This window comes from Uloborus diversus, chromosome 9, assembly GCF_026930045.1.
Source record: "Uloborus diversus isolate 005 chromosome 9, Udiv.v.3.1, whole genome shotgun sequence".
Taxonomy (NCBI): domain Eukaryota; kingdom Metazoa; phylum Arthropoda; class Arachnida; order Araneae; family Uloboridae; genus Uloborus; species Uloborus diversus.
Window position 1 is genome coordinate 66,816,238 of NC_072739.1, and position 23,355 is coordinate 66,839,592.

Here is a 23,355-nt window from a genome sequence, read left to right on the forward strand (position 1 = left end):
TAATTTTTCAGCATGGCTCTAGTGTCCAGTCACTGTTGTTAAGTCCACTTTTTTTCATTGAATTGGAAAACTGATATTTATTCAAATTCACTCAGATAAAGATAAATAAAATGTGTACTCACAGTTTATATCAGATATTTTTCATATTACGCTGTTGCGGATGGCGATTCCAAATGATGAATTACGCAAATAAAAAAAAGAAAAAAACTCATAACAAACTTTATTTTTGTCCAAAATGAATACGTGGAACGCAATGTTTTAGTTTTTTCGGCAGTTTTGTAAATCACCGCAAGGTAGCGTATTCGAGCTCTGGAGTTGCGAATTGAACAGAGACGTGCAACTTTACCAAAATAAAGAGCTACTTTTAATTTTCACGAAGTGTCTTGATCTGCCAGAAATTTTTGTAATAATTATAAACTAGTAATATTAATAAATGTCGAAGATTTATTTAAGTTGATAGTAGCGCAACCCTAATTTGTTACAGGGCTGCGGAGCCAGAGCCGGACCTATTTTGGAGTAAAAGAGTAGGAGTCGGAGGTCGAAGGTTTTGAAACTCCGGGTCGAAATCGGAGTTGGACTCTTCTTGAAGTAAAGGAGTCGGAGGCTCTAAAATTCCATGAGTCAGAGTCGGTCATTTTTCTGTCAACTTCACAAACCTTTTTTGCAGCAGGGCTGCGGAGTAGGAGCGGACTGATTTTGGCGTAAAAGAGTCGTAGTCGGGAGTCTAAGTCTCTCTCTTCGATGCGAAACTGCACTAAGAACTTAATTTTTCCGGAATCATTCAAAGCTAAAGGTATACCCATAGATCTTTTACATGCCACATAATCATACGACATGGGCTCTGACGATTTTCTAGATCTAGAAAATCCCCTGACTGACCTCCACGGGTCTAAACTTGGGACCATGGCACAGAAAGTCAACGCCTTACCACCACGCCACCCAACCTATTTTAATGAGATATAAAAAAGTAAACTCTAATATGTGTTGCGATATTAATGATGCAGTTAACTTTATGTTTTGTTCTTTAAATTTAAGCCTAAATAATTATGTTGGAAAAAATAATTTACTTTTTGTGTGTGATTTGAATGATTCTGCTTACGAAGTCAGTAGCGTTTTATACATTACAGTAATTGACAGTGTTGCAAACAGTTACTAAATGAAATACATGAAATTCAAGAAAGTCGACTTCAGTTTAACGAGGTCCCAATTAAAAGAGTTCTCCTACTCTATTTGGTCAATGAAATTAAGTAAAATCCAGAGCAATGCGTGATGTTGATTACAATCGGTCGGTTGGATGCAATTCGGATATGGTCGTCAGCAAACGAACTGTAATAAGGGTTGTTTCATCTAAATCGCTCTCGTAGTGAAATAAACTCCTCTCCAACCGAAATGCCTACGATCCAATAATTCCCTCTGCCTCAATTACAAGACCACTTCATGATTACTAAGCATGCGATACATCACGAACTTCTGCACCCACACCAACGAAGAAAGCAATAAAAACAAGGCAAAGGTAGAATTGAGGCCCGGATTAGGCGAGAGTAATGCCAGTGGTAAAAAATAATGATAAAAAATATAAAAAATATCCAATCTTGTTTATCCACTTTGGGGAGCGAGAGAAAGGCGACCGCACCCACCCAAAACCTGGCTCTCTCCCAGATCACACTGTGAAGTTGGAGGAAGAGAGGAGGAGGGGAAGAGATTCTGAAGAGGAAAGAAAAAAATGACTTAAAAAAACGAGTTGTTTACGAGCCTCCGTTGGCAACTCTTTATCCGAGCTCGTGCCCACGTGTTTTGATAATCTGTTTTTGTTGTCTTCTCCCACTTTTCGAGAGCCGGTGAAGTCATATATTTGGTCATACCGCATCATGTAGGCCGGGGAGTCGAGAATTGTCATCGCTCGTCGATCTCAGAAGACTTTTCTTCCCTTTTTTTTTTCATTATTTATTTATTTTTTTACTTATATGTTGCGTTCTACAGCAAAAAAAAAAAAAACTTTTGAAACATTATTTGCTAAGACTTATTCGCCCACGAAAGTCTGTGTCATTCACACATCACATTCTACTCCTACGCAGTCGAGAGTCGTAATAAGGTCTTTGTTTTGAAGTTAGTTCCATCAAATTGAATTCAAGTTGTGCATATACATTTTGAGATCAAGTTTAGTAGAAGCTGCTACTTAAACGCCTTTTTTTATTTTTTCATTGCTGAGCTGAGCCGGTTCAAAGCATTTAAAACTCAACCGTTGGATATAAGAACGATCCGACAATTACCAAATACGGTGATGTTTTGGAAAATTGTTCGCAGCGAATTATTATGTTAAACCTCAATTCCTGATTTCAAAACTCAAGTTCAGGGACACTTGAAGTAATACATTATATGTTCGGAGGAGTTAGGGTCTGGAGAAATATGGGCGGTGATGTCCAAATAATGATTCCAGTTCATCGATTTCATTCAAATAAGAGTAAAAGAACGATTTACGAGTATGATACATCAATTACGATAGATTTCGATTTAAGACTGCTTCACAAATAACAAAATGCACCAAGTATTTCATTTAAAATAAATGTTTCAAAGGAAATTTGTCCAAATAATAAAACATTGCGAGAAAATTTTCAAATGAATAGAACGGCATCTTCTTTTTGTTTTTCATGTAATTTTATCTCACGTGTCATGTGGTAGCACACTATCTCGATCTCACAAACCTTTAAAAAAAAAGAAAATTGGCAGCATGATATAAATTCCCTATTCCCGAAGTAATATCTCTCGTGTAACGACAATTACTTCGAAAATTAATATCATTTTTATTGCCTCAAAAGACAGATCAGAACTGACTCATAAGATCATTTGTTTTTGTTCATCATCCATCAAAGAATAAAGGAAAAATCAGGCGGCAAATCAGAATTCAATGAACAATTAAGAAACGATTTTGATGATGATTGAAGGAAAAGCGTCCATCCGCGAAACTGGGTCGTTCGTCACTTTCCGCAGTCACGACACAGCTGATAAGAAATCGAAGCACAACAAATCGATTACGCTCAATATCCTCCGGAGGAAGTACTATTTGCACAGACGTAATCGAAGTAGAGAAAAAGAGAAGAAAAAATAGTGATCAACAATCATTTTCCCTATTATTTCTAAGATTTTCCCCTCTCGTTTCTATAGGCAAAGCAAGTATAATAAAAGTGAATAATGATTAGAATAATAATAAAATGTGAAAAACAGCATTTCGCAATTTGTAGAAAAAAAAAATAATTATTAAAATTATACATTTTATTTTTGCAACTGTAGTAGAAAGAGCTGCAGAAGAATAAATTTTTTTTTCTTTTTCTTTTTTTTCTTTTTTTCTTTTTTGATAATGCCTCAATTAATTTTTTACTGATCAGCAACTAAATTTCTCCACCATGCTCCAAAAAATCATTAGCATTTTTTTAAAACCATTCTTCATTTAATAAAAGAAAAAAATATCTAAAGTTTTTTTCTTATTTTACTTCTATTTCTTGTAAAAACATCTTGACTCCATCAAAATCAAAATACATGCGAGTTTAAAAATCGTGTAGCATACGATGATCAATTTAAAACTTTCTTTTGCATACATTTTTCATTTGAAAGGCTGAAATTCTTATCAAGTCACTGGAGCAAATTAACCCGAGCACTCTAGCTACAAAACGGCTGGTTTAGCCTGAAGCATTACAGACCACATCTCGCAACAAAATACAGCTGAATGGCCTACTAAATTCCTAGAACGCGGCAAAGAACACGATTTAAAAAATATTTGAAGAATGCGGAGAGTAAGTTACGGTTTCGATTATATACCTGGGGTCTGGTCTTTGGGGGACCGGGCCCGTCCCTATGCCGGTCCCAAGCCCGGGTAAATGGGGAGGGTTTTACGATGGTGTAGCATCCACGTATGTAAAACGACCACTCTTTACTTGCGTTTGAGCAGATTTGTATCTGCCCAATGGCTATCGAGTGGAACAGTGAGTAGGCAATGGGCACCACCGGAGTCAGGTCCGTACCTGGGTCCACGGTGTCTAGAGTCGTAAGTGGTTTAGTTCTCGTTCCCTTACGGGTAAGGGGGCCCCGGCCGAAAGGTCCGTTCTCTGGAAGCCCTAGATGGCATAGCAGAGCGGGGTTCCCTGTTTCGTACCTCATTCAGTGGAAATATGTGGGTCAGAATAGTGACAGTGGAGAGAAAAAACGGGGAAACTCTCGACCCACAGAAAGAACTCTTTTTCTCAGGCGGCGGCCATTTTCATGTGAGCATTGTGTGTTGCCAAACTGGGTTATTTAAATGCCAGTTCTTGATTACAAAGATACGGGGCAACAATGGCTCACTTTCTTCCGCCGAGAAGGTGAGCGGAAACCGTTTTTGTTCTCGCCTCGATGCGAAACCGGTGTTTCGTCAGCAACTTTTCGGTTTCGCTAAAATATGGCAAGCGGATGATGATCGTCGAAAACAGTTTTGACCTGGCCTGTTAGAGATCTTCAGAAAAATATTCACTTTCCAGTTCCGTTACAGATTGCACGTTAAGTCTTGATGAGCGAGTGCTTATGGGCATTTCCTAACCGGATTTGATAACTGTAAAAACACTCATATTTTCGCGAGGCTTTGATTTCCACACAACCTGTTAACATAATTATTTTAAAAGCATGTTGGAGCGATATTTTGAAGAACGAGCAATAAAAGTCATATTTTCACTACCAATTGTACTTAGTTCGTTGAAGGGGGAAAGTTTTTGTTCGTTTCAAAAAGCACCACATTGACTTGCTAGCGCATAAAAAGCTTAAACTCTGCATGTTTCTTGCAAATTCGAAAACAAAATTAATTAAATAAACAAACAAATATTTAAAGAAAAAATGTTAGAATCTTTTTTGACGAATTAAACTTTTCTCAAAACACGAATTCGTGCTGAAACAACATTGCTTTTTCCTTTAGCAACAACATAAGCACTGTTAAACTGTTCCATGTTTAGAGAATTCGAATTTGCTAAAATTCTCCAGTTCTCTAACGGTAACAATAAGAAATGTAAAAGTTTCTGTGGGTTGTGAAATCAAAACTTGCAAATTAGTTCAACAATAACGTTAGCATATACAAAAAGTTCATCTGCTGGCACACTGTATGCAATAGACCATCAGTAGAATCTTCAATAATAACGTTTTCGACAGTATTGCAAAACCAGTAAATGCCAAGTGACTTCGAACACCAACTCTGTTTGGATTAAGATGACTATGTTGGTATTTATTTACCTTTCTCTTAGGGGGTGCTGGAAATGCGGCATCATCTGCGGCCAGGGATGAAGAGGCATCCGAATCAATACCTTCGTCCGTCTGTCCGTGGAGGGGGTCCATTGGGGGACTGGGAGTGGCCCTTGTGCTGCCTCCTCCCCCCGAACACCAACTGGATGCTCCAGAGCTGCTACTAGCGGCCAACTGCATCGGAGGAGACCAACCTAAGCAGATAAAGAGAATAAACGATTAGTGATGCAATATTATATACAAATATATATATAAATGTTTCGAAACATACTTGAAATAATTATAGCATGTATCCACTCTGAGAAGGGGTTGGGAGTAAAAGGGAATAAATATTTTGATTGAAGTTTGGTTGCAGTTTGCTATTTGTGGATATAGTCAAAAAAGATTTGATAGGAGCGATTATACATACCCTTGCTTGGACTTCGTTGTCCAAAATGTCTTTCACTATGGGAATTGTTATGAATATGATGGCATAACCACTAAATGTTAAAATCTGTAGACTACAATATCACGAAAAAATGTGAATCTGAATCAAAGAGAGTTACAACAGGTAATTTCCCCACAATGCGTTGCTCGGTTTGGAAAAGCAAAAAGGAGAATATTTAGACAAAATGATGTAGTGAGAAGCAAAAGGATGTAAGTGGACTTTTTTACTATTCGAATAAAACGAATGCAAAGTTCAGACGGTAGGAAGGTTTTCATTTAAGAGTTTTTCCAAATAATGCTGTATAAGAGCACCAATCGGGGTTACTAGTACTATCTCTTCCTCAAAACATTACAGTTCCTTCCAGCTATTCGTTCTATTTCAACTGACACCCCTTTGTTTTTCGGCGATTCAAATTGTTTTGGTTTGACCTATTTATCGACTTGATACAAATTCGTTTCAGCCTTTAGTTGGGGCAAACTTAACCTGGCAGCTTTGTAATGCTGTGATTACGATTTGGAAGACTTTACACCGCTGCCAGGTTAGATTTGAATAGAATATTCTGAACTTTATTTTGATGGCAACACGTAAATTATTTTTAATGCCTGCTCTTGTTCACACAATTTTCTTGTCAAATTATTTTTCACCAAATAGTGAAGTTTTTATTTGCATTCTATGTCAATTTTTGTTCAATAAAGTGTAATTTTAAAAATCGAGCTAACGTCTTGATTTCAATGAAACTTACAAAATCGCCCAACATGTATCATCTTAAACCTCACAAAGTCCTTTTGTTCTTGTCGTCGTCTGGTTTTTTGCTGTTGTAAATGTTTTTATTTTACTCAAAATTTTTAGCAAATTACTCTTTTGGATTGTTACTCAAAATTTAAAACTTTGTTTATGTTCTTTTTCGGCAAAAGTTATCAAAATTCTAGAAGTTTTGTGTCCTTTTCTCTTTGAACAATTTCTCTTCTTCGGCACCTTTTTCAAATAAAAAGAGTAGTTTGGCGCAGTATAGCCTACTAAGGCTCTTGCGCCAAAAAAAAAAAAAAAAACCTAATCTAACCAACCAACAGCCCAAAAGACACCAATAATAAGACAGGTTGAATCCTGGTTCTTACAAAGATCGTTCTCGGGGTGTTTGCTTGAGACGAAACCCCAACCATTGGCAAACAAGTAGCTGGATCCTCCTTGATCATTTCTTTTCTGCATGTTTTATTCCACAGCACCAATATCGAACACAAACAATGAGGGTCATTAGTGAGATGAGGCCTTCTCCGGTCTCGGTCCATTTCCGCTCGGACATTTCACTTCCGTGGTCTAATCGTGGAGCGAAGGTAACGAGATCGAGGCCAACAGAGGTGTCTGTACGCCCCATGCATTGACGCATAACATTAAGACGAAAAAGTTTCTGCGTAAAACTTGAGAATCTGTTATTCAAAAAGTAAAAGTCATACAAAAGTCAGGTATGAAACGAAAAAGTTTCTATGAAAAAGAATTAAGAATCCGCTATTAAAAAAGCAAAAGTCCATACAGAACTCCGGCATAAGACGAAAAATTTCTACGTAAAAATTGAGAATTTATTACTTAAAATGTAAAGATCACTGAAAAGTCAGGCATAATACGAAAATAAAGAAATGATGCTCTGGATTATATTTGGGACGCTTGTGCAAAACGCCGTTTTAGTAACGAAGAATAAAAAAAGAAATAGTCCTCCGAATTGTCTTTTTTTATGAAATGTCTTCCTATGGCTTTGTTCTCGCTACATGATCAGAAAGTTCTGCTTGCTTCCTCCTCACTTTCGTTTGTTATAACACTTTTTTACTCTTTTTTAAAATTTACTGTGGACTAAGCCTAAGAGAAATGTGGATTAATGAGTCAGGAAGAGTACTCCGGTTTGTGCTTAATATAGTTTAAAATGCTCTTCAATTACTTTCTAAAATTAAAAAAATCATGCCCTTTAGTCTCAAATACATTCCACTGTTTTTTTGTTCTAGAAAAGCAACTAAATATACTCTTACTCTGTCCGTTCCCAGTTTGCTCTTTTTTCCCCTTGTTAAATTAAATCCTTTCGTTCTGTCTTTATTTTATTTTCTGTAATTTCCCTAAATTTTTTCCCCTTTTTTATCCTTGTTTCCCCATTTTTTTTTTTTTTTTAATGTATATTCATTGCTGAATTTTTATTTTATTTCTGTTTTCTCCTGCCTCCTCAGCAATGTATCAGAACCAAAGCAAAACTTTTTTACGATTAACCCTAACCCCCCAGATTTTTTTAATTTAAGTCGTATTGCCGAGGCTAGTATGATAATAATAATGAAAAGACTGTTTTGATGATTGCTTCCTCGCATTAAACAATTATCTAAAAATTGTTTCAGTGTTGATTTATTTGACACTATTAACTTTGAAATTCCTCATAAAGTGTAGTCATGTCAAGTGCTGAAAATTCTACACAGCCAACCGACAATCAAATTGATAACTTATTATGTAGATGTTTTGATTTACTGAAGCGACTCATAATATTAATTTAAAACATAACCTGAATTACCAAAAGCTTTGTCAGGATTTTCCGACAATTGATTTTTGTTAGACTCATTTTTCAACATTGTTGTTCAAAACTGCAATTTACATGCTGTCAGCAGCTGGTTCGAAAGATCCGGTTTCTCACCGTGCGACTCGTTTTGGACAAATAATTCTGAATCATATTATTAAAACTAAAAGATTGTTCAAAGGTGGTTTCTTGAAAACAAGCTTCTAACGCTCTGGATGAGTGGTTCCATGCTCGCTTTTCCGCATCCATCCATCACAGTGTGCAAACTTTGCGTGACAGAAAAAATGACTCCATCGCACTCCATCAATGATCGCTTCCAACTCTTTCACGGGAGAAGTCTTCCAAAATAACCATAACCGTACCGAATGATTCATCTTACCGTGAGTTGATGAAATAAACAGCGTTTCAGTTTTGCTTTCATTTTTATTTATCACTTTGACGAATTATCCATAAAATGTGAAAAGACGAACGGGCTCTACTCTTCTGAAGTTTGAGGAATTAATTCAAGAGTTTATCTTTTGAGTCAATTGAGAAAGAAAAAAAAGAAACATCATGACTTAAAAAGCAGTTTTAGCCAGGGCTGCGGAGTCGGAGCCCAAATCAGTCTTACTTCGACTCCGACTCCGCAAGCATTGGCAGATTGGTGGATTTTGTGGGAAAATAACCTACTCCAACTGCTAGAAATTTCAGTCTTCGACTTCCTATTCTGACTCCTTTACTCGAAAATCAAACATAGCCTTTCCTACTCTGACTCCGCAGCCCTGGTTTTAAGAACTGCAAAGACCGGTCTCGAGCTGGAGAAATTTGTCCCTAGTAGAATACTCTCTTGAATAAATTTTATATTTTCTCAAAACTTCACAGAAGACTGATTCATAAATAAATAGAGTTGTTTAAGAAAGTTTTCTGAAAATACATAATTTTGCGCAAAAACGTTATTCTTGGGATGTTATTAAACTGCCCATAAGTATCGCAAGGACCTATGCGACATGTTATACATTGCACAGTGTATAACACATCGCTTATATCCTTGCGATACAGAAGATTCAAATAGAAAATAATAGCTTCGTTAGACTTTTTAATAATGCTTGTATTTCTGTTTTCAGTTTCATATTTATTTCATTCTTTAGTACTTCTCTAGAACTTTTATGTGACAATCCCTGTCCGAAGTTCCCAAATTGTTCCTCTTCCTTCAAGATATAGACCCTTTGTTTTTAATTTAATGCTCCTTTTTTATTATGTTTCAGTTTAACTTTTCTCTATTAAGTTTTATCGTCACTTAAAATTATCAAAGTATTATTTTGGCTTTTTTTTCTTTTTCAAAATTTAAAACTTTGTTTAAATCGTATGTGTTCATTTCTGCATTATGTTTCGAAATTCTAAAACTTTTATGTTCTTTTTTCTTCAAGCCTTTTTACATTTTTAGAATCATCCTTTTCCCGTATGTGACGTAAGGTTGGAGCAGTATCCCAGTGTTTGTGCCCTTCTTTTCAATTTCATGCAAATTTTAACACACACACACATAGCCACAATTCTGGCTATTTATGCGTAAAAATACGTTATGGAGACTATAAGGGCTTCTGCACTTCTTTTGATAGAAATTAAGCCTAAGGAGAAAAGTGCATCCGCACATTCCTAGCAACTTTAAACCTGTGCTTTCAGACCTGGAAGTATTGTAGTAATTTGTTTGGCGGATATAACTTCTTTTCTCTTTTCTCCTCCTAATAAATTGTATTCTTTATGACTGCATTTGAAAACATTCGAGAGCTACGAGTTTATGTTGCGACGATGCAAAAAAGAGCCTTCAGAAGAGATCATATATTTCATTTAGACTTATGTATTACATTTCATCACTTTTGTACTTGGATTGCAAACAGTAAAAAACATAATAAGAGAGAGAGAGAGAGAGAGAGAAAGAGAGCAAGGGAGGGAGGGGGACGAAATGATGAATAAATTTTTGCGTTGATCACTAAAAATATAGATATTTTTTAAATGAAGAAATAATGACGTGGTAATGAAAGGAGCCTAGCTACAGAAATCGAAACTAAAAATAATAGAGCAATGGAGGAGAGATACATGAAATACACCGCCAGCTCAGTCAGTTGACTGCGCTGGTGGTGTAATTCATGTATTTCTGTTTTAGCCCTTACTGGGAAAAAAATGGAAGAGGAAGTCAAACAAAATGTAAATGAAATTAAGATCGAAAAAAATTATGTCGTTAAAAATGAGCAGAAGAAATAAGTAAATACAGTAAATTCTCATTAATCCGGAATTCGAAATTACTATTTTTAAAAAATTCGAATTTACTATTTTTAAAAAATTACTTAAATCGGTGCGCTTTTATTGTTTATGCTTCTGACGATGACATCACAAATGATGAAATGCCATTCAGTGTTGAAATTCACAGAGCAAAATATTTAATTCGAATCTTTACTAACGTGTATTGGCAACGATCTTGTTGATAGCAAGCGTAGAGCACAATTTTAATTCGCTTCTTGATTATCATAACGTGAAAACGTGATAGAAAGATGCGCCAAAGAGCATTATTTGTGACGTCATCAAGACCGCGCCTTGTTTGAAAAATCGGACATTTAAAAAAATTAATTAAAAAATAACTGTTGGGGAAATAAAAGTATTTCCTGAGTCCATGTTTTTTTTTTTTTTTGCTTATTCTATCAATTTCAGTGACAAAAAGTACTACTTTTGACTGAAGGAAACAACCCCATTATCTCCTATGCAGTTATGTATTTCCAATCTCTTGAACTAAAAATACAGTGTTTACTGTATACAGTAGTAGGTTTATGTACCTTGGTTCAATCTATAGAGTATTATGTTTAATCCGTATTTTCAGTAATTCGGACGACCTAGATCGCCTGTTAGCCCGAATTAATGAGGTTCTACTGTAATGTGGACTAAAGAAAAAAAAGAGGGAGTGAAGAGAATTCAACACAAAAACTGTGACAAAAAATATAAAAGACAAAAACTGATGACCAGTGCCACTCTCTCTGGATAGAAATTAAAAAAGAAAAAAAACTTCCCTCATTTCTATTCTAAAACCGTGTTGTTAAATCCTTCTCCTAAAACACATTTCGAAGCGAGCTACAAAGGCCGTTTTATGGCTGCGAAAGGGGGGAAAGAGGGGATTCTTTGAGGTAAACTTCGGCGAGTGTGAAACAGCTGATCTCACTGGAGGATGCAGTTGGGACAAAAATGGTGCTCGACACAACAGGTTGTTTGAGCAGCCGATATGGAGGGCGCAAACAAGGTTCGCGTTTCCTTTTCAAAACATTCGCAGTTTTAACAACGTGGACGGAAATGCACTTAAATGGCTAATAGAAAAATACCAGTTCTGCGAGGGAGCAAATTTAGCAAAAATTGATAGATGATGCACTGATATGATATCCAACCAAAGTTAGTGCGCAATGTTTTGCTGTTATGTATTTCATCAGCTGGAATGGCTTTCCTTAAAGAGTAGCTATTAGTATGATAAACACGTATTAATTAAATTGTTGTTTTAATAAATTATTGAGAAATGCGCAATAGTTAAAATTTTTGAAAAACGACTGCAGCATGAACTTGAGATGCCATTTTTATTTTCCGGTATGAACACGAAGAAAAATATCATCTTAAATTCTGTACAAGAACGACACTTACTAAATGTATTTATTTTAGTGCTTTTTTTATCACAAAAACCGCCTTTTTTTTTCTCATTAGAACTATATATAATATTTGAGTTATCATCAGAAATCCAAAATGTGTTTGGACTATTGTATGTATTTGCAGCAAGAACGGGACATCTCTAATACACAAAGGGTAATTATGCACAGGTAAAATTATATTATATTAAGTTATCATTGAATTTCCTTTCGTAAAGGCACATTCTAACAAAATATCAACTACAAAGACAACACCTTTAAAAGTGTTTTTGTTTTCAAGTATTCATTTATTGTTGTTCCTGTGAGTTTTTAACACATGGAGTTGCCCCACTCTTGCACCGAAATCTTCAATTATTCATTAACTAGTGGCATCCGCACGGCTTTGCCCGTAGTAGAAAATAAAAAGGTCTTTTGGTTCGCCTGTATATTTACAAATAATGGATGGTGAATTTCTCGCCAATTGGCTATGTTCATTCGCTCTTCCCATGTTACGGTTCCACGTCATGATAATTTCGTAATTTACTCGTCCATCTTATGATAATTTTGCTCCTGAAAATATCATTAAATTTGAAATAGAAAAAGAACAAAATTGAATTTTCGAAAAATTGCTTCGAGGCGCACACTCCCAAGCTACAAACTTTGTACCAAATTTCATGTAAATCAGCCAAACGGTTTAGGCGCTATGCACGTCACAGAGATCCAGACAGACTTTCAGCTTTATTATTAGTAGAGAAGAGAAGACGACACGTCTAAATGAATTTCTGTTGTTGAACACCTTTTTATCAAAGATGTTTTTAATCATTGTTTGAATATCTTTTACTCTGCATATGCAACAAGGCCTCAAAGTTACACTATAGCTTAAACGATTGCTTTAAAATGACGAAGCTTTGTGATTGAAATGAGTAAGAAAAATAGACTTCAAGGCCTCGGAATAAAAAGAAAAAAAAAGTGATTTTCTTAGCTCATCACGCAAAAATTGGCGAACAATAAAATAGAAGCCCAAATACCACCTCCTCGTTCATTTCAACTTGAGGATCGTCTGCCGAATGCCACAAAACCATTCATTACGCGCCATCATGGCGATGGCAGACTATTAGTTCAGCCTCACCATTCTTCGGAGGAGCAATTGCACGCACCTAGACATTAATGGGAGTTGCCAACCCTTTATTACAAGCACTTGTTCTATGTGCTACTAGAAGGAAAATACCCAATGGTTTCCAACCGCGCTATCAAATTTTTTCCCCCTCAGGCGGGAGAGGCTATAACAATCCTAATCTATGCATACCAACGTACTAGGACTGTCAACGTAGGCGAAGGATTTTGGATGTGTTGACCCTAAATGTACACTCTCGTAATGTCTCTGATGGTTTCTACGAGAAGCACTCAAAAACCATAGGTAGAAATATTTGGCTCGAAAGTAAGTCATTTGCAAATGTACACGTGGGCAATAATGATGGGAACCTCCTCGTGGTGTGGCCTGGGTAGCGCTGAGTTCCTACCTTCCACTTGCTACGGTTTTTTTGACTAGATATGTATCTAGTCAGCGGTTTGTGGGTGGTAAATTAAGCAGGCAATGAGCGCCAACGGACCAGGTCTTATACTTGAATCCACAGCGTCTGGAGTCGTAAGTGGTTTTTGAACTTTTCCTCGGGGACAGAGGGCCGTGCTTGCGCCCCCATCCTTGATGTAATCCGTGAAAACCTCTATGGTATAAACGGTGGTGTCGTCCCAAGTCGTGCATTAAATTTGCAATTACTGGGTAGCTCTTTAACGGATGTAAATCCGGTAATGATTTAAGTATTCTTGGAGCGATTTACATAAATTCGTATGCATTAGAAAGTTGTGAATGACAGCAGTGCATTTCAAGAAGCTTAAATTTACAGGGACAAGGAATTGTCCCTGTGTTTTATAGGAATGTTTCCAATAACAGAAACAAATTTCTTTTCCAACTTTAAATTTACTGATTTAGTCTAGAAACATTTGCTACTATAAAGCAAACATAGAGGAGTAGCCAGAATGATTTTTTTCCTTCTATTCCTTACTTCCCCCAGATTTCTACTATCTTATTTACCTCGTGATTTCCTTGAAGATTACGATTTCAATCTACATGACAGGACAACCATTATAAACTAAACGCACAGTTTACAACTGCAAAGCAGGACAGCGTATAAAAAAGAACATTGAAATATTGAACATAAATAAAAACTTCTTGTTAAATATTGGGGATGTTTGAGCCCCCAAAACCATCTTTCTGCGACGGCCTTGATCAGTGATCACCTTACAGAGAATGCATCATTCAACGCATCTACTTTCACACGATTTGGTGAACGAAAACAACAGGTTGAACATTTATTTATTTACATTTTTTTTTCAACCACATGAGCAGTTGTTTGCACAGCAACCTTAGTTTTTAGCACGAAGAGCTCGTAAAGTGAATCACATCAACAAGTGGTCTACGATTTTCTGGAAAGTACTGACAGGAAATGACACATATGAAGGATAACCTCTTTCAACTTATTAAATCGAGAGGGAATCGTAACGCTAGTATATATTAATCTTCAGTTTACCTTTATCGCACATAAACTAGTATAGATCAGGAGTTCCCAAACTTTTTCGATTGGCGCACCGCTTGAAGAATTAAAATTTCCTCATGGCACCTTAGTCTATCTGCGTTATATACATTTCTATTGATATCGTCCACAAATTGTACCTCTTGTCTCTCTAAGCGGCACCCTAGGTTGCCGCGGCACCCACATGTATCAAAATGTCAGAATTTATGTATCAAAAATTTGTCTCAAAACAAAGAAGCAATTGACAAAAATGCAAAAGAATTTTATGTTTAATGGTGTTCAATAATTCTCATTAACATTAAAGGGAATAATGTTTTAAAATGCACTTCAAAAAGTTGATTTAGCAAAAAGATGACTACTCTCCCAGAAACGCATGCTCAAACTACACGAAATTTCCCCCTTCTTTGATGTTTGCATTAAGGACCATTATCATGAACCATTTTTAATCTATTTTATAAAGCTTATGAGATATGGGGAAAAAAAACATTATAGTTGACCTTTTAACTCCGTTCCATAGACATGTTGGTCCAGACCAAACTTGGTACAGTTTATAAAGTCGAATTAATAAGGAGTATCTAAGGGGAATTTCTTTTTCGTACAAAGATTTTGTACCGTAATTTATTTATTAATAAGGTATAATGTCGCCTCTGCAATCTCAATAACAATTGCCGAAATGTTATTTAAAAAAGAATAGTAATAAAGAGAAATAATAATAAGCGCATAAAAACAGCTTTGAGTGCAGTAACCTTTTTTTTGTTGTTGTTGTTTTGAAGCCTTTATTACGTACGATTCATGAATACTAACTTCCCAAGCCAAACCCCCTGTGCAGAGTTGAACTAAAGCAGTACCCTAACCTAAAATTATATCCTAAAATAGACCCTAATGCTTTACCAGCATGACAGGTACGAAACGTTCAACATTTCAAATCAGCATTAACCAATAAAGGTCTAAATATCTTCTGCGACTTAAACGAGAAGAGAAATCATAAAGCGCTAATATGGAAGATTGTCGCACCGTCCATGAATAAACAAACGGGGATGTCAATGGCCGCCAGCAAACTTGAACTTCTAAGAACATCATCATTAGCGGTGTTCTTGAATTTTCGGTACCGAGAATTGCCAGCCCCTTTCGCTCGATACGAGAACACGCAAAGGCGTTGGAAAAGGAGAACCGCACACGATAAAAGTCTGCATGACTTTCGTTGCGCAGTTCTGGGGTTTTGTATTGAGGGTGGGGGAGGGGGCAGGGAATCGATTACGTGGAAAAGTTCAACATTTTCTAGTAAAGTAAGTATAAGTGCTATGGATTTTTGTAAAATATGGATTGGAATATCATTCGAAGGATGTGCATTACAGATAGTAGCGATAACCTTTAAGGCAAGTATAAATAATTGAACAATGTTTTTTATCTCATATTGTTGACTGAATAAAATATAATTTGATTGACCATATTCGAAGCAAAACAGATAGCAACACTGTTTTTGGAGAAAGCAATAAAGCCAGTATGTTAAGGCCGTCACCCGAAACTTCCTGTATTTTACTTATGAATGTTCGGCTCTTACGTATAATCACAACTACAAACTTATGTCATCTTTGCGGCGTTTCAACTTTGAGTATTGAGGCGACTAGCTCGGCGCAATTTACTTTTTCGGGAGAATTTGTAACTTACGTACAAACCACAATTACGTTCACATAAAAATCTTCATTTGACCCTTTCTTCTATAATTATACAGAAGAAAGATTTAAATGGAGATTTATCATCATCACCGCAAAGTAGCCTATTCCAGCTCCATAACTGAAGTTAGAATATTACATCACATATTCTAATTTCACAAAGTGAATTGCAAAAAGTGCTCAGTAAAAGTAACCTTACAGTGAGTTCTGTTTATTTCAATTCTTACACCAAAATGGCCCAAGGGTCATGCGACGAGTGACTGTGACCCTTGGGCCTGCCATTTTTCACCACTAGTAAAAGCTCTTTCTAAGCAAATACCTACTGAGAAAAATTGTGACGAAAATAAATCTTATAGCTCCAGGCACTCTAATGTCGCATTTACAAAGGAAATTACAATGATCTGAGTTCCCTTTTTAGGGAATTTTCTCATTGTGGCTTTAAAGCCTACTTTTTTGGTCAACGGATTCAGTACTTCACCTAAAGGGTCTGAGAATAAGTATAAAGTCGGTACTCACTTTTTTATGGTTAAAAAAAAGTAATTGTGTTAGTTGACCACTTGTGGTGCAGTACTTAAGTGGTCATCTTTACATGTTTTGCTGTACATTGCTTCATATACTTTTAAACTCAGCGCATGAAAATCTGTCAGAGTCTGTTGCTTCAAATCAGGGGAGGAAAGCTGACCGACTCTGACTCCTGGAGTTTTAACGCTCAAGACTCCGACACTTTACTCCAACACCAGTCAGACTCTGACTTCGTAGTCCTGGCATAGTTGCGGACTTGTAGATGGGCAAATGACCGACTCCGAGTCCTGGAATTGAAATGCCTCCCTCCAATTGTTTTACCTGAAAATCAGTTCGACTCCGAAACGCAGCCTTGTTTGAAATGTGAAAAGAAAATATGTCCTTGACTGCAAAACCTGTAATCGGTCCGCAACTAATTCAAACTTCTCTTTAAATAAAATTCAGACTTAATGATCACGTCCTCAGTGATATTCAAAGTCATGAGTTGTTCCGGCGGGACGTTTCCTGGGAACAAAGGCCGTGGCCCCCGGGGGCCAGGCGTGGAAGGTTCCGGCCCGTCCGTCCCGAACTAATCTCTGCGGCGCCGTAGCCGCGAATACCAAGTGGCCGAAGACAATCGGAGAAGGATATTCGTCGTTCTCGTCCGCCGCACACCCGTCATGGATTAGCTGCAGGTGAGTCAGGGCGGGCGGGCGGGGGTGAATGGATTTCCACGCTTTTACGGAAGGGAAAGTCACATTTCTTAGCACTTATGGGTTCGGACTCAAGAACGAAAAAATGACGATCAGACAGTATTACTGTCCGATTATCCAAATTTTAATCATGTTCGTTTCAAATTCTTAAATCATTTTTATCCATATTTGAAGGAAGAGCATGCCCCACATCCGAAATTGGTCCCTTTCCTTCAGGAGATTTAATTTTGCTCTATAATGTAGTTTTCGTCCTTACGCCCTTCTTTTGTTATTCATGACGTTGCTCAAAATTATTTTCCAGTTTGTTCCTTTGGCTTGTTGTTTAAAACTTAAGGTGTCTTTAATGGGTTTATTTCGGCAGGGTTTTTCAAAGTTCTTGAGGTTTTGCGTCCTCCTCTTGCAAAACAATTTCACTTTTCCTTCTCCCTGATAGTCGTTTGGGGTAGTCTAGCCTATCAAGGCTCTTGCGCCATAAAACTCAATGGAACCAACCAACAAGAACGAAAAAGCAGCAGGGTGAAAAACGTTTGAAAATGGTACTCTTTCCCAAACGGGCACCTTTTCTGGTGCAGTTTGGGAAAAGCAGCAGGGTGAGAAACGTTTGAAAATGGTACTCTTTCCCAAACGGGCACCTTTTCTGCTTTAGGACGGAAATTTTTCCAGTCTCCAAAACTAACTCTAAACAAAATCCCCCAAACGATCACCATAACAAACGCTTCACGATATTATTGGCGTTAATTAACGTTAAAAAAAATCTAACTCGTGGCTTAAAAGAGGGAAAGCATGTCACTACACAAAGTGACATTGCTGATACGAAATTGTGAATTTCACGTACTGCAAAATACAGAAGTACTTAATCGTAACGACACGACATCGACCGTAGAAATAAAGTTACAACGTTACAATAAACTTTCTACACTCGCTTTCCAGGCAGAAGGCATCAGAGTCTTTAAAAAGAGTATCAGGTCGTATTAAAATCACAACTTGACGCTGAGTTTCCAAACAAGTCTACATCCATCATTAATACTGCATTTTTTCCAGAAAATATTTGTTATCACTCTCTGGCATTGTTGTGCAGCTGCTTTGAGAAATGATGAGGTAAATTGGTTGTTGTGAAGCGTTGTCTAACACCTAATAGTTTTCCTTGTTTTATCCAATTCACCATGCAAAAGAAGAGCTCCCGCCTTTAAAAGCTTCTAACATGGGTAACTTCTCTCTGATGAACTTCGTCTGGCACTGCACACAGCCTGTGGAGACTTGAGCCAAAAGTCACAAAACAAAACATTTCTTAGAAATCAGGATTTGAAACCTTTCTTGTGGGTTACTGAAATTGAGAATTTCTCTAAATTGTCTTCAGTGTAATCGTCCTCAGAATTTCCTAGGTCAAAAAATTCAAAAGCAAATTTTACAGAAAATTGACACAAAATGTGCAAAATTCTTAGCAAAAAATTGGACACCAGAAAAGTAAGAATAATAAATTTCAGACAAAATTTGAAAAGCCAAAAATAAATACAAATCGGGATAGTAAATTTTGATGATTAAAAAAAAAAAAAAATCAGCTTCATCTTCTTTTTTTTTTTTTTTTTTCAATTCTGTTAAAATCTAGAATATCACAATCCGTTTTGTAGGCAATATATAAAAATTGTATTTTGCGAAATTGAAGGAAAACATTGATTCTATCACGATAGGGTATTTTCTTTCTCACTGAACCTCTGGCAAAACTAAACGAATCGCCAATCACCCTCCATCAAAAAATAATAAAAAGAACAAAATAAATCACCCAAAAATCCAATAAGCAAGACTCAATCACCTAGCTGTGTCATTTCCAGAGTCCCGGGCTTGACCTTTACTGTAGGAGTGGCGCCGGCTCTCCACCAATAGGGAGCCGTGCCGTCGGTCACGTGAGCAGAACAGGAAGTCGCTCTGTTGCCAAACAAACCGGTCGCACGCGCGCGAGCGCGTGGTCAACGACTCGGATACGCAACGGACGTAGATACGGAGCTACTTGCTTCATCGTGGGGCCCCGGGTCGAGCGATTTTTCACCGAGAAACCATTTTTCGAACGCCGTCTTCCGAAACCGTCAGAGGGAAAATGATGGAAACCGCATGAGGCCAATTTTTTCCTTGTTACTGACGCATCTGATAACACCGTGATGCGCTGTAATTCGGAGCAAAGCACGTATTGAATGCTCAGTTTAAGGATGACTTTGGTATTTCTATTGACAGGGTTATCGATGGAGACGGAGAGTGGTTGAGAGACTTATCTTTTTTACGTCTTAAAGCTGAAGCACCAACATTGGTAGTTTGATTTCCTCCTTATACGAAACACATTTCCTAGATCGGGTAATCGATAACAGAGAGACAAAAGACAGATATAGAAATTAAATTATAATTTTTGGGATGAGAGAGAAAAATGTGCTTTAACTTCCCGAGTGAATCTTTGAATGCGCCCAGTGGACCTTTGATTTACCACTTGTATGCAATACCGAGATGCGGAGGCTCCGAATGTAAGAAGCAATTCTTAAGCAACTAATTATTTTATTGTAAGAAGAAGGCATTTATTAAATTATTCCTGAAGTGCCTTTCTAGTGTAACACTTTTTTTTTTTCAGTTTTAAAAATAGTATTTACAGGTTTGATTTGTTATACATATGAAGGGCGGTGGTGGTCCGGTCGGTAAGGCGTCGGACTCCAAAGGGAACGGAACCGAAGGGTCCGGGTTCGATGTAAGGCCGGTCGAAGATTCCCCGTGTTATTTAATGTGACTACGGCATGTTATATTTGTTGTGGTCACAAAGTCCTCCAAATGAATCAATACCTCTAGGGTTTAGGGGTGCTGGATCAAAGATTGCTTCTGTCTAGGTAAATAAATAAATAAACAGAGCTGTCTTCAGGGCCCCATCTAGCCGGTTAAACACTAAGAGTGGAGCCGGTTAAACACTAAGTACGGGGAACCCTGCTGGAGTGTAATGTGATATACATATGTGTCCCAGGGTTATTGGGATGAATTTTAAGAGGTACGAGAGGCAACAGTAATAAGGAACAAATGGTAGTAAACGCATTCGCAACATGCATTCAAAGCTAGAAACTGACGGATACAATACAGGTCACAAATTTATTACACTAAGACGATTAAAAGACGCGTTCCCTTTTAACACTGGTAAATAATTATAATATTTATTTTAGAATTGCGTTCACATGGCTCGATGCGGACTAAGATTCTACTATTCTACATACGATGCACTAATAAGCAGAAAATCGCAAATTTTGGACTTACGTCAGTCTGGCTCTGAGGTAGATTTTAGTTTTTAACCGACTTCAAAAAGGAAGCGGTTATCAGTTCATACCGTATGTATGTTTTTTTTTGTTTTTGTTTGTCCACTCATAGCGTCTCACCTAGTGAACCAATTTTGATGATTCTTTTTTTAATGGATAGGGGATGGCTCAACTTAGGTCCCATTACTTTGTTTGACCATATTTGTTCTTTAGAAAAAAAGTTATGGGCAAAAAACAGTAAATTTTATGCAATTTCCAAATGATATTGTAGCGAAGTTCGCACTTTTCATCCGTGGATAACGGTGGCTCAGTGGTAGAATTCTCGCCTCCCACACGAGCGACCCGAGTTCAAATCCCGACTAAGACGAAGTGAATTTTACTAAAATTTCCTTTCTACTGTTTCCCCTATTTTCTCGAATGTTCTATTAATTTCTGTATCTTTCCAAGTCTGGAAAGTTCCAGCACTTTCTCAAGTTGTATATAAGGAGATGTAACGTTCATTCGTGGTTCTGAATAAAGATCTCGAGTTGAGACTAACGAGTATTCGCTTCATTTGGCTTTCACATTGTCTTCGCTATCTTCATCTACGCGACAATATGAAACTCATTGTTATTAAAGTTTGGTGCCATATAACAGTAATTGTAATGATAATTTTGAATAAAGGCTTTTCTAAAGCAATACAGTGATATAGAGCCGAACTTCTTACTTTTACTGAAATATCTACATTTACACTAAAAAGAATGAAATTAAAAAATTTTGAAAAAAAAATAGAACCGACTTCAAAATTGCTCTAAAAAGTGAAAAATAATTTTATTCTTTAAACACCATCGATAATACTTTTAAACATAATTTTTGAAGTTGGCGCAAAAACAAAAAAGTAAAATCCATTGTAACCATGCTTCGTTCATATTTTTATCAAAAAATCATCCAAAGTTAGGAACGAAACATTTATATCGTTACTCAAATATGCTGTCATCAATGCGTAATGCATGTGGTAGTGAAGAAACTGGACCTGGTTAAATTGATACTTGTAGTTGAGTTATGGATGTGAATGATTTTATCGATCGTTTTTGCGCCAACTTCAAAAATTATGTTTAAAAGTATTATCGATGGTGTTTAAAGAATAAAATTATTTTTCACTTTTTAGAGCAATTTTGAAGTCGGTTCTATTTTTTTTTCAAAATTTTTTAATTAAGAAATGTTGCTGCCAGATAATACACGCGTCGCAAAAAGGCAAAATTGCGATCGATGAGAGCATATCAGAATCGCTCGTTATTGCGGCGATCGGTGCATTATAACACTTGATACAGCTGCATTCGTCACATTTCAACTTTTTTTTTTTTTTTGAAAACTCGTGTTTTCAAAAAAAATAATAATAATTAATAATTTTTCATTATTTGAGAGCTTTTCCGCATCCGTGTCTGGCTGTAAATGCTTGTAGCCCGTCAGCATTGTGCTTACCCCCCCCCCCTATGTTACTGTTTGATTCCTGCTTGTAATTGTCCCCTCTAACTCAATTCGAAATTTGGGTTCCTATTTTCTGGTCTCGCGAATAATTTCTTCGTTTCAGCAGCAGTGAAAAAAATTAGTAGGATAATTTACTTCCTTCTTACAGGAATAGATTTTCTTCTGCTGAGCTGCTGCGATCCAAACCAGTTAGCGTCTTTCGGTAAATTAGTTCCTTCTTTCTCAATTTGATACGTAATGAGGAGGTTTCGCGAGATTTTAGTGTGAAAGGAAAACAAATTGTTTTTTTTTTTTTTTTTTTCGTTTCTCTTGACTTAGTTTTTCCTGGGAAACTTTCTACTTCCTATGCCGCATTCTTTTGGACAATCTCGAGAAAATACTATCCGAGATTTGGTAATCAGTTTTTGGAGGTAGTTAGAGAAAGTATAGAAACTGACTTCTGCAACATCTCGATGCAATCACGAGTCTCAACTTACATTTAATGTTGAACTCATTTTGTGATTTTATAGTCAAGCTCTGGTAAAAAGAAACGTGATCTTGGAAGAGTTCATTTATGTTTGGGTTGAAAGACTTTTTTTTTCGATGGACACAATGCCAATAGCCGTTATCGCGTACGAGATCCTGCTTTCCTCATCCCTATTTCAACAAATGGAACTTTTAGGACTCAGCAATTCGAAAGTCAACTTATCAGAGTCAGACTACAACGAAAAAAAAAAAAAAAGGAAATCTTATAATGAAAGTGTTACAGCTTACTTATTCTGTTCAGTTACAGCAATATTACTGTTCATTCTAAAAGTTCAAAGTCATTAGTGACGGACCATCTGACGTTTTTCAATGTTATTAGCCAAAGGGTTCTCTTGAAAAGCACCAAATTTAACACACAAAACAGGTTCAAACGCAGTTCCTAGACTAAATTTGAACACTAAGATTTTGATGTCCATAATTTGTTTTATGCTGAAAACGTATATATATATGAAGGAAATAATCAAGATATGTCGGGAGTAACCAATAGAAAGTGAGGATCTAGGTCCTGCTCTTAAAACCTTTGGCATTTAGTCATGAACTCCAAATCTGAAATGTATACGGATATTCATATAAGCAGCGTTCAAAGCGGTAACCAGCAGACTGATACCACAAAAATCAGATTCTGAAAACTACGAAATAAAACTTAATTGTCCGAAGAATTATTATAAGTCGATTGCTGTCATCCGAATTGTGGCTTTTCACATTTTATAATTAGAATACCAGTATACTCACAGTAATTTTCTAACACTTACA

General features: G+C 36.7%; 1 protein-coding gene across 1 annotated transcript in view; it reads right to left on the bottom strand.

Moving 5' to 3' along the window:
* LOC129229832 (zinc finger protein 395-like) overlaps nucleotides 1-23,355 on the bottom strand; it is a 146,721-nt gene that overhangs the window by 27,648 nt on the left and 95,718 nt on the right. Inside the window, 1 exon segment of the mRNA XM_054864205.1 lies at nucleotides 5,248-5,450. Coding sequence (XP_054720180.1) covers nucleotides 5,248-5,450 — 203 coding nt within the window.